The following is a 16,171-nucleotide window of genomic DNA, read 5'->3' as shown; positions in this document are numbered from 1 at the left end:
AGGATTTTATGAGGGATCTCAGCTTTTTACTGAGGCTGGCAAGGGAGTTTTTCGCATCCTGGGATTTTCCTCTTTTCTGCAACAGTTTCTTCCTTCTGTTGTATAGTTTGTTTATGACAGGGGACCACCAGATTGACTTCCTTTTTTTGGAGGAGAGCATCTTGGTTCTATGTGGGATGGCACAATTCATGCATGAGTGGATGTGCTCGTACAGTGCTTTAGTGTAGGATTCGGCAGTCAAACTTTCAGTTCCTGTCTGCATGGATGTCATGAAGTTTGTCACTGACTTGAGTAGCATGAAGTTGGCCTTGGAGAAGTTTTTTATGGGTGTTTCCTTACTGGGGGCTGGGATGTGGATGTCAAAGGTGATTAGCTTATGGTCAGACTAACCAACAAGGGGGTGACCACTGGTGTGAAGCATCGATTTCCCATGTTGGTAATGACCAGGACCAGGATATTGGAGCCCCTGGTGGGACTATGGATTAGTTGATCCAGGGCATTGGAATTTATGAATTCCACGAATCGTTGGGTAAAGGTGTTGGTACACGAGTAGTTTTCCCAGTTAAAGGCAGAGTAGTTGAAATCACCCAGCATGGGTGTTTGGTTGTATCTTAATATTTTCCAGTATGTTTAGAAAGGTGCAGTGAGAATCTTGGGGCATGGTGGGGGATCTGTAGCAAGCTACAATTTGAATTACAGTCTTACCTAGTGTTAGTTACACCTGGAGAATTTTGGATGCAGTGTGTTGGGCAACTAGCCTGGAGGTGTGAATATCCTTGGTGAATATGGACATTCCTCCACCTTTAGTGTTTCTGTCCTGGTTTGGTGGCCGAAAAGTGTGGTAAGAGTTGTAGCCTGGTATTGCAGGGGTGCTCTCTGGAACCTTGAACCAGGTCTCAGTTACTGCACAAATATCAATGTTCTTCATTTTTAGGAGTGCCTCGAGAGAGTGCATTTTGAGGTTTAGACTTCTAGCATTGAGTAGCATTACCTTCAGATTTTGCATACTTGTACCTGGTATGGTGGTGGTTTTGTCCTTTGAGCCTTGCCTAAAAAAGGCACTATAAGAGTGGCAAGAGCCTTAGCCAGTAACCTGAATCCCAGGGGTGACAGGTGCAGACCATCTCTGGCAAAGCATCGTGGTTTGTTGATCATGTCCTCCCAGGCAGACATATACTGGATCTCCTTTGAATGACACCAGAAGCTTAGCCAATTGTTGAAGTCAATCATTTTGCCCTTATACTGTGGTATCATTCTGGGTGAAGGCAGGATGCTGTTCAGGGCTAGGGTCATACCTGTCTGGGTCACATGATCCAAGAGCTTTTCCATGTCTCTTTTCATGTAGTCCAGGGAGGTACATCTCAAGTCATTCACTCCAACATAGGCAATGACAGAGTCATATTTGTACTTGTTGTGGAGTGACTTGAGTGCATGCATTATGTGGTGGATCCTGGCACCCAACAGGCAGCTGACTGTAATTTTCTCCTTGTTCAGCCTGGTGAGTGGGACATCATTGTGCCTGACTATAGAGTCACCTATATTGTCTTGCCTTAGGGGCTAGTGTTGGGTGGCACACTGGTGTTGTGAGCTATGTGATACTTTGGTTGTGATTGGTGTTTGTTTGCGTTTCAGCTTCGGAGGTCCTTTTTGCTTGGACAGGTTAATGTTAAGGGCCTCTGCATATGTGTGATTAGTGTTGCTATGTGTGGGTGCTCGTGGTGAGGGATTTGAAGGGCTGTGTGTTGCTTGAGGTATAGTGTGGGTGTTAACCTTCTCTTCTTGATTGTCTACGCCTAAAAACGAGCAAGCAAACTGACACAACAAAAGGTCCTGGTCAAAGCAAAGCCCAAAGCACAAAATAATATTCCTTAACGCAAATTTATTGTGGAAAGACAAGCGTTTTCGCTACTCCAAAAGAGAGAAGCTTCATCAGAGAAGTACAAAAAGGGCGCCAAAACCTTTTTGAACCTAAGTACTCTTGATTGTCTAGCACAATCTTGGCTGGACAGAGCTTTGCTTCCAGTTAGACTATGTAAGTGCATCTGCCGCAGGTTGTAGTGTTGGGTGGTAGGAAGAAAAGGTTGTCTGTGTAGATGAGGCAATTGCTGCATTGCCCCAGTATGCCCAGATTCACCAGGTGGACAGGAGAAATCACCGAAAGCTGACCCTTGGTTATGCTTGGTTAGGTGCTTTTTTTCCCTTACCTTGGCAAGGTACTTTGCAATTATAGGATGTTTAGTGCCTATGATTAATTTCTCCTTATTAACAAGGAGAGTTGAGTGCTTGTATCAGTTTAAGGCTTCCTAGTGCTTTCTAGCAGGTTTCAGAGCAAGAGTTGGGAATCAATGCACTCTGCTCCTACTCTCACCAGGATCAGAATATAACCACAGATTCTAAGCTGTCACCTATAAAGCAGTTATTAAGCTTTCTGGTGATCAGCAGTCTCCAGGAAATAATGTAACTGCACTCCTTCTCTCACCAGGAGAAAACAGAAGCACTAATCCCAAGATGACTACTGAGAGGGAGAATGTGGGCTCTCCAATAACTGGTGGTCTTGCAATAGATGCTTAAAGGTAACATGAAAAACATGGTTTATCCTAAACACTGCAGTGTGCACTACAGGAATTAGATGTGAAAGTAGGTAAGTTAAGTTTTACCTGTCTAAAAAGTTAAGTTTTAGTGGAAAGTTACTATTTTTAAAACAGCAAGATAGATTGAAAGGGGTTAGTCACTTTTGTATTCTGGTACTATGGAATACAGTATAATGGCCAATAAATTTAAATAGCTGAAGGGAGTGATTTCACAAAATGATAATTTTGTGCTTACACAAGCCAGTAAAAGCAGAGAGGAAATGAGATATATTGTCAAATTAACATAAGGGGCAGGCAACTAGAAAGACAGTGGTGTTTAAGAACACAACAGTAACTGGGTGGGAGGGTGGAAAAATTATTTCTGCCTGACTCACAAGAGACAGAGCTGTGGTCTCTTTTCAAGTTTTAATATGTTAAAAGCAGAATACAAGTAAAACACAAGCTAAAAAAAACAAATCAAAACAAATCACAGTATTCAAAAGAAAAAGGCAATAAAATAATACAAAATACAACAAATAAAAAGCAAACTAACCTTTCCCTCACAGCAAAGTGTAGCAGAGTCTGGATGAGCCTTTCTAGTAAAGCTCTGAAATGTTTTATTTCTTCCCAGATTATATCATTCTTGTCACCTCTGATTTAGTTCCCAGGCCAACAGAAACTCAACATTTACATTTCTTTACAAGCTGCACCTGGCCAGGAAGTTACAGCAATAAAAGACACTTTACACATAAAATCTAGCAATTACTCCTTAGTTAAGACAATAGAAAGAATTTGCTAGCCCAGACATCCTGTCTCCGGGCTTGCAATCAGTCATACAATGCTTTGCTTATCAGCTTTCTTCCAGCCAGGTGTACTGTGGTTAAATTTTTGAAGCCCAGAACATACACAGTTTTCTTTACATTTAGTTTTCTTTCATTTGTAAAAATAAGCCTGTAGATTTAGTATCTACAATTGCATAGAATTATTTACAAAATTCTATCTCGCTAGGCTGGCAGCCTTCACATTACATATTGTTATTTCGCACATGTATCTGGCTCTGTGTCCTTATTACTTCTCTGACCTCTTCTTTAATATTTCCTAGTGCAAAGCTATGTCACTCCAACTCTTCCCACTCCCATAATTTTCTTTATCTTTCATGTAACTAATGCATTTTCCAATCAAGTTTTTACTGTTCTTCCCTATCCCATAACTTACTCCATTCTCCATACTCCTTCTCCCACTTTTATCCCCGTTTTCACTTCCCTCTTCCAGTGCACAGCTTCTCCTACGTCAGCCATTGTCTCCCACAGAATTACATTCACTATCCCTTACCACTTATTTTCATGTTCATAAATTTCTAACTCCTTTCTGTCTTTCATCTTTTAATGCACAGTCTTACCTAGTCTTTATCCTGCCCTCCACTAAAAAAATATATATTTTATACTGCTGTGTTTATAATTCTTTAACAAAAACAGTAACAAACACATATATTCTGTGTCCATATAATTCAGAGATTGAGAAAACAACCTAGTACTAGCTTTGACTAAGGACCAAGAATAATAATTTGTTACTATGTTCATTGTTTACATTCTAACACTGAATTCCTCTGTGGATGTAATATTAACTCTTATTAAGCTGCATATATGCAGCATTACTGTAATAAAACAGTAACCATCAAGGGGAAACAATATGAATTAAAGTCAAACAATATAAACCTATATAAATCTTCTGAAGCAGTTTCAGAAATCTGCAAATATATATTGCATCACTATGCTAGTTAGCTGAGTGATCTAAACTATTCAGGTGTATCCACCTAAGACATAATAACAAACTGACCTCTGAACCCCTGTAACTAACCCTACAAGCAGGAAAGTAGGAGGAAGGAGGTCCAGACGTACTAACAGCCTGAGTCTAAGCTAGGATATCTCAGACATATCATGAAAAGATGCACAAAGGCCCTACTTGAGGTGAACTGACAAGAGTCCAACACCTCTATGCAACTCCCAATTCAACCACATATGCAAAATAAATTATAACAGTCTGTTATAGTCTGAAAATGACTGCTTTTCAATTTTATAGTGATTGGAAAGAACATCTGACACCTTGAGGGATACATAAGTCCGGGGAACATGATATTCTGGTCTAGCGGGGTGTGGTAGTTAGCAACTTAGAACATGTTGCCTCCATTTGGCTCCAAACTCCAAAACTAAGTAAACATGGGTTGAAACTAGAATGTATGATGCCAGAATCCATTCACTTTCAGACTGAAGCATTTTCAGCAGTTAACCGAGACTGTCAAGAAAAAATCAGCCAGCTTGCCAGGCATCTAAAATAAGATATGCATATACTTTCAATAAAATCCCATTGCTTTGGCTCTAAACAGAGTGAAAAAAGGGCTCAAAACATGAAGGTTTGATTCAACTCATCAAGAGATCAACCACTTTCTTCCTGATAAAGGACAGCTGCCAGTAAACTTTTATTTTTTATGAAAATCTGTGATTTAGCTAAGCTATAAAACAAGTGTTGAATCTGACAATAGCTCCTTGAGGCACTATAATAAAAGAGATGCAGCCAGATTTTTGAGTATAAGCTTTCTTACTCTGTTTTTTAAGAAAATAGGTTAATTGTAGCAAAACCGATGAGTGAGAACTAATAAGCAACTGTGCTGAAGGGCCTTCTGTCATAAGATTATTCTTCTCAAATAAGTGGTAATATAGTCTAATCCCTTTTAGCCAACAAATTTTAATCAAAATTAATTAACTGAGATGGGAAGTTGTAGGTATAAACTGGGGAAAAGAGCAAAAGGGAACACATGCAGTCTGATGTTTGCTGAGGTAAGGACACTTGAATTATTGTATTAATGAGCTGTGAATCACTTACTAAATTCTAGTTTCTTGCACAAGCCGTAGCTGAGGCTTTAAAGAGTTGTAATTGAGGTGGAATACTCTGTGGTGAATCAAAAATGGATCTAAGCATAGAAAGAACCAATTTTGCCTGCTGCTCAATCCAGATGGACTTAATAATATCTGGTCACCAGTGCAACACTACTCTTAAACCACATGTGTGAGCGATACCATTCATTTTGATATCATTGATGATCAGCTAAAATTTGACCTCCGTATAAATAACTGTATCAGGAAAATCCATCAAAAACTAGGACTGCTCTAAAGAAATAAAAAAAATCCTAACCCCTGAATCTAGAACCACAATCACCCATGCTTATCTTTTGCCATGACTAACATACTGTTCCCAAATATAAATCTTAACTCCACCTTACTTAGCAAACTTGAATCAACCTATCATAAAATAGCCAGATTTGCTGCACAACAAACCTGCAAATCTCACCACTGTATCTCCCTCAAACATCTAAACTGGCTCGAATTATCACACCTCCTCTACTCCTCTCTCAGCTCCAAATTATACACTCCATTATTTATTCACCATCCTACTGTCCAGCACTAGGCACCATAATCTCCCACTATGTGCCATCCAGACTACTCAGGAGCTCCACCCAAGACCATTTACAAATCTACAAGCCCAAGTCCAAAATAGGAGCCATTACATACAGCTACCTTCCCTCTATTGCTTGGAACAAACTCCCACAAGAAGTTAGATCACTTTCACATCCTAAAGTATTCAAACTAGCCACTAAAGAGTACTTAAAAAGTTATTGGATTTGTACATGTTCTCAGCCTCCTTGAATATACCTTCACTAAATAACAAACCTAACTTCCTCTGTCTTACCATCATTTCTTCTCTTCTATACCAAAACATTTGCAATTTAAACTAGTCTACTTCATCATGTTTTACCTAACACTATCTCCTTTCCTTCTGCTGCAGTATTCTTCATAACATTTTTATAGATAATTGTAACTGCATATATATGATAACTGTTCTACAAGTTTTATTATGAGTGATTACAATGTTAACTGTGTTTGTAATGGTTATATTTTTTTTGTAACTATGTTTTGGAACTTTTCTGCCCGTGCCTCTTCTGAAAAAGGGCTTTTGCTCAGTCAGACAATCCCGGTTAACAAATGTAAAATAAATAAATCAATAAATAAATACATACCTGGTACATTAGGTATTCTTAGCCCATGTTTTTCCTTAGTGAAATATTAAATATGTGGATTCCCTGCCATCATACTAGGGGCTCAAATGAAAGATAAGCTCTGTTTGCCTGATTTCTGAACCACTGGATTAATTTCATGTCCAAGATTGACTACAGTACAGCTTTGTTAGCAACTTTGGTTGAGAGCACCAAAGCAATGATAATGACCCAAAAAAATGTAGTTGAAACCTAGTTAAATCATATGTGCTCCAAAGGATGAAAACCCATATTCTGTGCATATTCCTTTTCCCCAGAATTTGATCATCCCATCATGATGTTTGCATTGTGTTACCTCTCTTTTCCGATTCTCCTTACTCTCTCTTCTCCTATATTCCTTTCTCATCTCTCATTATCATCTCTCTCTTGCTACTTTTCTTCCTCGTGTCCCCCAGTTTTCTGTGCTGTTGCACTGGTTGCCATAACTCCCCATTGTTACTTCTATCTCTTCTACTATGCATATTCATTTACCATGTACTGCATAGCTACAAGTGTATGATTTAATAAGCACATCCCCTCTGTGTCCACCTTCCTCATTTTCTACTCAAACCTCTCCTTCACCTTGGTCTTGTGTCTGTCTGCACTCACTAAGATGGAAGGAAAGTTATTTTATTGTCTTCTTTGTGTATGTCCTCTCAGTCTGCCTCTCTTATATTCTGCTCCATTTCACTGCTATTCATTAATGTATAATCCCTCATCCCAACATCATAACCTTACTAGGTTATTACCTTAAAGTCTTTTATTACCTGGAGACCACAATTACTCTGAATCTCCTCCCAGTCCTGAGATTGCTCTTAAAGAAGCCCATTGTATCTTTTGTCAGTACACACATTCACTCCTCTCCAAACGTATTTAATTAATTTACAATTTGATAAGTAGATTGGCCAGCCCTTATTTTCCCCTATTTTGCCTTCTATCTTTTACGTACTCCAAGTCACAAACCATTTTTCTGTTTCCCCTCACCATCCACTCTGTAACATATATTCACCCTACACTATTTTTTTCTAATTTAATTTGACATGAGTTTTATCTTTTGCAATAAAACTACGTTTTTTTTCTCTAGTTTTTATTATATATTTTATTTCTTTTAATGGACTGGAAACCCCATCAACATTCCCCGATAGCGGATAAACAAAGATAGAGAAGTAAACCTGTCTATGTTCTTCATGGAGTCATACTAAGATAGTACAATTTTTCCATTAGAGACCAGGGAAACCATCTCCTATGCTTCTGGGTTACTGTGAAAGGGTCTTTTTGCTGCCAACATTACTGGCAGATTTGAGAAACAAGTAGTGAGGAAGTCTATTGCATGCCTCCTTCCTCTGCACAATGAAGTATGCAAAGGAATGTAAGGCACCAAAAACAGTTAGCAGTGAGACTCTGCCCTGGTGTGCCTCAGTATCTCACTGTCCTCCTAATATGGTTTGTAGTTAGTCCAGTGGAGGCATTCAGGTTCAGTAGACCCCAAAGGGCAAGGGGAGGCTCCTGGGGTAGCCAATGGTCTACTGCACAGCACCAACAAATCTTCCCCTCCCTCCCAAAAAAAGAACATGGGAAAAGTCACACTGATACACAAATAAGAAGAAGCAGCTACGCCAGTCCAGTAGCTATCAGGGCAAAAAGCTCACGATAAGGCACAAGTGAATCACAAATTATTTATTAACGTGCAAAAGATTCCAGCGACAAGCACCACACACGTTTTCGTCTCTCAAGAAGACTTCATCAGATAAAACAGTTTCCCATTACACTCAATTTAAATATCATCCCCAGTTATAACAATTAATCAATTAGTTACTTCATCAAGATTAATTAACCTAAAAAACATAATTTAAAAAACGTTTTTAAAAGAATATTCATCAAATGTTTAAAAAACATTACTTATTAAACTGCATCCACAATGAATTGCACAAATAAATTAAATTGAAGTCAAGGGAGCAATTTCATAAAATAAATATAACCCATAATCTGCAAAAACTGTTAAATAAATAATGCTTTGATTTTATTTTATTTAATATATTGTGCCTTAATTTTCAAATAAGGCACTATTGAGATGGATTCATTTAAACCAGGGGATTTATTGGCTTCCAACAGAATCTGCCAATATGTTTCCTTGTGGGCCAATCGTGCCTCCCATGGGCCACCCCTAATGTCCTTATGGACTACCTCTATGGCAAAAAACAAAAATTTGGCATCTTCACATGAAATAGTGTGTTTGTATAAGGCACTGGTGTTCTTACATTTGGCAATATCGTAAATATGTTCATAGATACGTCTAGAAAATAACCTTTCGGCAAAACCGAAAGGTTATTTTCTAGATACGTCTAGAAAATAACCTTTCGGTTTTGCCGACGTAAAACGCCAGACAATTCTGACACGTTGCCAAATAAACAAGCCCACCAGACTTACAGTTATAATGACCCCTTGCCTTTATGTCCCTGCTTCTACTCTCCAAATAAACATGACTAGCTTGCAAAACATGCTTACAGGAAGAACAGTGACCACACTTGAAAGTACCTGTGTTGGTTCTAGAATGTTGAAAGGAAACATCTTGTTGTTCCAAGGTTCATTTGATATTAGTACCCCTCCTAAATACAGTTTTAATGTCCCTATTTTTGAAAGTATCTACATCAGTCAGATCCCTAAACATGCCCCATTCTTTTTCAACAATGTTTCTTATGTGGGACGAATTTCCACTAAACTCAGTAATGAAGGTAAAACAACCAACATACTGGTCCGTCGTGTTACCTGTGGGTCCATGTTCGGGACTAACAACCTTGTTTCCTAAGATAGGAGCAAATCTAGATGACCTTGCCAAAGTGACCTCCTCTTGCACATCCTTAATCAACGGTGCAGGGTACCCCCTTTCCAAAAATAGGGATTGCAAAATATCACATTCCTTGTGATAATCCTCATCAAGGGAGGTCATCCGGGAAATACGGACATATTGTCCCTTGAGAATCCCCCTTTTCTGGAAATTAGGATGGGAACTCTGATAATGTAAATACCCATTGGAAAATGTGGGTTTTCGGTAAATATTAGATTTTATCCCTTGGTCATCCTTGGTAAGTGTCACATCAAGGTAATTAACACTATGATGGGATATATGATGTGTAAACTTTAAAAAATTAGTGGTAGTATGTATATACTCTATAAATTTTCCGATATCATCCACAGGTCCAGTCCAAAAAATACAAATATCATCAAGGAATCTGACATAGTGATTCCAAGATTTGGAAAAGGAGCTATCCAAGATGTATTTCTTTTCCCATATATACATGACAATATCGGCATAAGTAGGTGCACAATTCGCCCCCATAGAAACACCTGTCACCTGGTGAAAATATTCACCCAAAAAGAACACAAAATTGTTCTTTAAAACAAGACCCAACAACTCAGTAATAGCATGCACATCATTATTGGTGATCTGGGGACATTCCCATAAAGCTTCTTCTAACCATTCAAGACCCAATTCATTGGGAATAACCGAGAAAAGGTCCACCACATCAATAGTTAAAAATACCGTATTAGGTTCGAGTAAGTGGGGGGTAACACCACGCAGGAAGGCCCAGGAATCTTTGAGTATATATTCCTGCCTACCCCATAACTCCTTCAATCTCCAATCCACAAATTTGGATATAGTGTGGGTCTTCGAACCTTGTGCTGCTACTATGGGTCTTAATGGTGGATCAAGGGGGTTTTTGTGCACCTTAGGTATCCCGAAAATGGAAGGTACCCTAGGTTCTGAATTGGAAAGGAAGGTATAAGTTTGAAAATCAATTACCTCCTGGTCTAACAAGTCCTGAATAACTAGGTCTATCTTGTGATAGGACACGTTGATTTCATTCAGGGAAGCAGAAGTATATTTTTCGTGGTCATGCAAAATATCATACATCTTACCCTGATAGACAAGACAATCCATAATAACCGTCCCCCCACCTTTATCCGGTTCCATAACCCTTAAGGTGGAATCACTACTAAGCTGTTCAAGGAGTTCTCTTTCTTGCAATGTTAAATTGGCCACAAAGCGGTCCAATCCCAACTCCTTCCTAAACCTGCCCTCAATCCTTTTCTCCAAGTTTTTAAGCTGTGGGTGTAGGGGAGGGTTAAAGGTACTACATCTTTTCAAAAAGAAACCAGTAGTACCGTTGGAATTACCCAACAGATTTTCTAGGTTAAGTTTACGGATGAAAAGTTTTAGGTCTAAAATAGCTTGAATTAGATTGCTACGTTTTTTAGAGACAAATGTAAACCACTTAGTGAACAACTGAAAGCAATGATCTGAAATAACAAAGTCACTGTAATTATAAATGTGGTAGTTATTTTGGGTATGTAAAGTATATTGTCCCAAAGTTGTAATAACCTGCCCATTGTTTTTTACCAGTTCTGCCTCTGATTTTTCTTCCACCCTCGAACAAACCCCCCTCCCCCTCTCTGGACCGGAGGGGCTCGATCTAAAGGGTGGTGGTTACTAGGGGGTTGCTGTCCCTGCTGACGTATACGTTCTGACCTACGCAGAGCTGGTTCCCCATCACCAAATACTTCATGTGTCTCACCATGGGGGGATTCGATATGTCTATCATCCTCAGTAACCCCCCTGGAGGGACTATGTGATGGAAAGACCTGCTCGGGGTCGTGATAGTAGGACTGCCATCTAGGTGGAGGTGGACTGGGATATTGTCGCCCCTGTTCGTACTCTAACAAATCCCTTCTCAATTTCTTATATTTGCGATTTAAAACAGTTTCGCAGTGTAAATCAACCTCCCTTCTAATATCATGATATTTACCAGAATCAAACAACAAATCATTGGACATGCGTTTAAAATAATCAGAAATATCTTGTTGTAGTGTAAACAGTTCATCACTGTTCTTTCAGATAACAGCTTTAACAACATTGCGCCCACATTCATCAAAAGCCTCAATGAGGTCTTTATGAAATTGACTCCCCGGTATGACCTGATTCGGGTATTTGTATACCCTCAGGCCCTTAGGTACAGTACCTTTATTTAGATTTTCCGTCAGGTATAAATTGTCTAGTTCCAATGTCCTGTAACGGTACAATGCGTTTTCAAAATGCCGTTGAAGTTCCGAATAATTAAAGCCACTAGCTCCACGCCCCTTGTAATGCTCTTCGTATTCAAATTTAGGTTTAGAAAACATCCATTCGTTAAAAGATGAAGTAGGACAATTGTTAACTTGAATACCACGATCCGGTTGAGCAGCCAGAATAGGGGAAGAAACAGTATCATGAAATACCGCTGGCGTACTGTTGAAATCCGTAGAGGGATCATTCCCTGAACCTGCGTTCCCCCGTACACGGACTGCACCATCTAATGGGGGTGGAGCGGGTGAGTTACTCTTAGAAGGAACGACCAACCTAGAAAGGTTCCGCTGTTCATGAAGTATGGTATTGATTCCCATTCCAATTGGGGTCAAAAGATTGATCAAGGTAGTTAGCTGGCCCGTGAGCTGAGTTAATCCGTCCGTTTCAGACCTGGATACGTCCACAGGGATACCCCTCTGTTTCTCCTGCCCCGGAGACCACCACTGATACACAAATGCAGATTACTGTGGTATCTGAATGATTTAAGATATATTTATTAACTCCTTAACGTAGACTTCTGAAGATGATATGTATAAGTTGGGGGTCCTCAGGGCATCATAATTCCACAATTCTAACAGTTTGTTTTCAGTATTATTTGTCTTTGCATGCGCAGATGAACTGCTCTGAAAAATGTTTCTTTTAAACTTCTAAAATATCATTACGTGGAATCCATACTGTTGATATGGATGGTTTGCTTCTGCTTTGAAGTCATTACTTTAGTATAGGTATGCAGTACAGATACCTGCTATGAGCTGTCATCAATATTACCTGATACGTATTCAGGTATTACACCTTAGGGTGCAGGATGTTATTGTACAGCCTTCTTCTTCTTCTTCTGGCTTTTCCCGGTTAGGGGCACCACAGCAGATCACCTGTCTGCTCATGATTGGCAGTGGAGTTTTACGGTGTCAAGTTGCCAGCCTTGTGCCCAACCTTCTACAGAAGGCACATACACATACATGAGCTCACGCCTAGGGGCAATTTATAGTGTCCAATCCACCTACAGCATGTCTTTGGGATGTGGGAGGAAAACGGAGCACCCGGAGGAAACCCATGCGACCACAGGGAGGACATACAGACTCCGCACAGAAGGCAACCTTGCTGAGAATTGAACTGGAGAACCTCTTGCTGTGAGGTGGCAATGCTAACCACTGCACCACCGCAGCCGCCCCTATTATTGTACAGTCTCAACATTCATTAGATTATGATTACCTTTTATTTACATTTACGTATTATCTGAGAACTCATAAATGCAAATGAAGATGAAGTACCCTTATGTCATCATGCCTATTGCTTTTCTCAAAGGACATCTCTGGGGTGATAAACCATTTCACTGGTTTACAGTTGATAACATGGTGCTTATTTTCTGTGCTGTAATACATCTGATGTAAACCTGCAGTGCTGCTTAGAAGTGTAAGACGACACTCGTTTGCTTCTATTACTAACACTGTGTTACTTAACACATAATTCATTTTCTACCATGACAAATTCTGTTTTCATATCCATGTGTATGTACTGTATTTCACTGTGCACATTTAACTAAAGCATTCACTTATGAAAAGGATAGTATATAAGCAAAAAGAATACATCTCAAATGCAAATTTTCACATAATATGACAACTTTTTTTTGTAAAATTTGTTTGCAAATGTTTATAAAGTCAGGGTTTCATATGTAGCTGTCTGAAAATCTGCTAATTTTTACAAAAATCAAGTGCCAATAGATATGAAAGTACTGCTGTTTCCTTAATATGAAGCATAATCAGTCTTCAGTGTTTTACATGTTCATGACACTCATGTTATCATGGTCATATGGGCAGCATCTACTTGTGTATTTGCCCTAGACCCACACACCCCATAAACCAAGACACAAGTTTTTTGTCACTCACATAACACACGGAGTACTTTGAAACAGTTCAGTCACTGAAATATTTCTTTCACTTCTAACTTTGAATTATTTTCCATTCAACATTGAACTTTTACTGAATAAGTAATACTTAATACCTAATAATGTTCTGTAAATATAAAATAAAAAGCCTTAGTTTAGACATTTTACCTTAATATTAATTTAAAAATTACCATATCCATATTACAAAGAGTACATGCTGACAACATATCTAATTGTGTCACTTATAGTTCAGTAATACAACAGATGAACATCATAAGAAGTTCAGTATAAATAATACTGATTGGTCTGGGACTGCTTTACATAAAAAATTACAAAATATGGTGCAGTTATGACAGAATACAATTGATTTCGGCCACATTTATGATCACTAGCAAAATGAAACAAATCTTCCACACTTGTCTGATGTATATCACGATCCTTTTGCCAGCTATCATACTTTGCTAAGCTTACTGCAACAAATGACCAATAAATAGTGAAAACAGACCTTACCTACTGTAAAGAACAATAGAAAAAAAGCGTCTCTTATGTAGAAGAAACACAGCATAACTGTTGTTAGATTTTTTTTCTGAAACTTGACTGAACTATCATGTAAAAAGCAAACCATCCCCTATTCAGTAACGCATACTACTTCCGTAATGATGCTGTGAGCAAACTAGTGAAGTCATTGGTATAACTAAAGAAACTTCTCATTCTTGTTTCTGGTTTATACACTATTTGGTGTATCCTGTCTTTAACAATGCAAACATTTCACCTATATTGGTTATGCATGCCTTCATGCCTATATAGAATACTATACAAACTGATTTAATAGATGTGAAATAAATTATTTTATGGGCTCACAGGTTAACTGTACTTGTATTACTATATATAGTTTAGTGTATACTAAACACTTTGTAAATCATAAGAACTCTTGATACTCTTTAAATGGCTACAAGTAAATCATAAGGTACTCTCAATATTTTTTAAATGGCTACATTTTTTCATTAAAAATGTTACTCTATTTTGACAAGTTTGTTTGAACTAATTTAATGTAATACACTCCACTTTAATAGTGGAGTTTTTATCCAGGATTCTATCTGTAAACGGATACTGCCCTCTAGTGGTTAAACTTCATAGATTTATAAGTTCATAGGTTCATAGGAGGTTACTGGGCTAATGGCCCTAGGGCTCTTACAAGCCTAGCTGTGAAACAAACAGTGTACCCAAATTGACCATAGTTAGATGGTCATTGTTAATAGAGCAATTCTATGATCACCACCAACTGCCCTTGTCCATGAGGGACATAGGTCTCACCCCTAGGGTGAATTTACAGTCACCTATTCAGTTGCAAGGTTACGTTTAAATTGGGTCATTGAGCAGCTCTGCTTCATGTGAAGTGGGAGCTTATTCCAGACGAGCAGCAGTTTCTGGGACATATAGCTCTTTCTCCAACATGTTTTGTTAATGTCACAGGCTAGGTTGAGATCCCTGGATCAAGTGACTCTTGTTTCATTTGATTTGCAGATATGCAGTATTTCCATTAGGGCAGGGTCAAAGACTGCTCTGTAGACCAGGCACAGGCAGCCTGTCAGCAGCCTGTATGATACAGACTACAATGACAGGGCTTTCAGTCTTTTCATGTAGGTCATGTTTTGGAGGTCCTGAATTCTCTTCATTAGAAACCTCTGTGATCTCTGCAGTTGCTGCAGGTGTCTGGTGAGGTACATACAGAAGGGAGGATTATGCTTAATTAGTGGTCAGATAAGGGTGGAGTACAGAGGGAATATAACCTCCTTAGTCTTGGATGCAATGGCCTTATTTATGAGATGTGCAATGTAGAAGGCTTTCCTTACCATTATGGATATATGGAGATTGAAGTTAAGATTGTTAGCAACCTGTGTTCCTAAGTCTTGCACCAGTGGATTTGAGCTCAGAGAAGTGCTATTTATATCATAACTAGCAGGGGCTACTTCTTTGCCAAAGGGGATAATGAGGCATTTATTTGCATTTAGTTTTAGGACTAGACTGAATAAACCCTACACAGTCTGCTAACACCGTATTATATTCAGTAAGCATCTCTACACGGTGTGTAGAACTGTGCAACCATGTTAAACACCATGGTATGCTAATTACAACATAAGCAGCTGAATTGTATACTAACCAAACAATCCAAGATGGACAGGCTATTCAACTAGCTATAAAGCAACCATGTAGACACAGTGCTGGCTTTCCCTGCGAACTCAAAACCTATTGGAATACAGCCACAGAAAGGAGTGCACACAGAAGGAAGGTTAGGGGCTGTTGCTGCTTTAATTCATGTGTACACACAACAGGCTGAAGTCTATGCTGCTGCTGCTGCTAATAGACTATGGCCAAAAAGGAGAAGGGTTTTCAGACCCTCATTTACCTACTAGAATCAGCATGATGTGGAAATTGTAGAGTACTACAGGGTAGATATGGACACACTACAGGAATTCTGCAAACTCTGTCATCCTTAGCTCAGATCG

At 38.9% G+C, this 16,171-nt stretch overlaps 1 protein-coding gene across 1 annotated transcript in view; it reads right to left on the bottom strand.

Moving 5' to 3' along the window:
• The window catches only part of LOC122791503 (SLAM family member 5-like), a 194,566-nt gene extending 180,277 nt beyond the window's left edge, over nt 1-14,289 (bottom strand). Inside the window, exon 1 of the mRNA XM_044059244.1 lies at nt 14,175-14,289. Within this exon, the coding sequence (XP_043915179.1) occupies nt 14,175-14,289 (115 nt within the window). The remainder of the gene's footprint in view (nt 1-14,174) is intronic.
• Between the last annotated feature and the right edge of the window lie 1,882 nt (nt 14,290-16,171).

This window comes from Protopterus annectens, chromosome 17.part0 (genome assembly GCF_019279795.1).
Source record: "Protopterus annectens isolate FY-2018-M chromosome 17.part0, PAN1.0, whole genome shotgun sequence".
In the NCBI taxonomy this organism is placed as follows: Eukaryota; Metazoa; Chordata; order Ceratodontiformes; family Protopteridae; genus Protopterus; species Protopterus annectens.
This window is presented reverse-complemented; position numbering and strand designations above follow the sequence as displayed.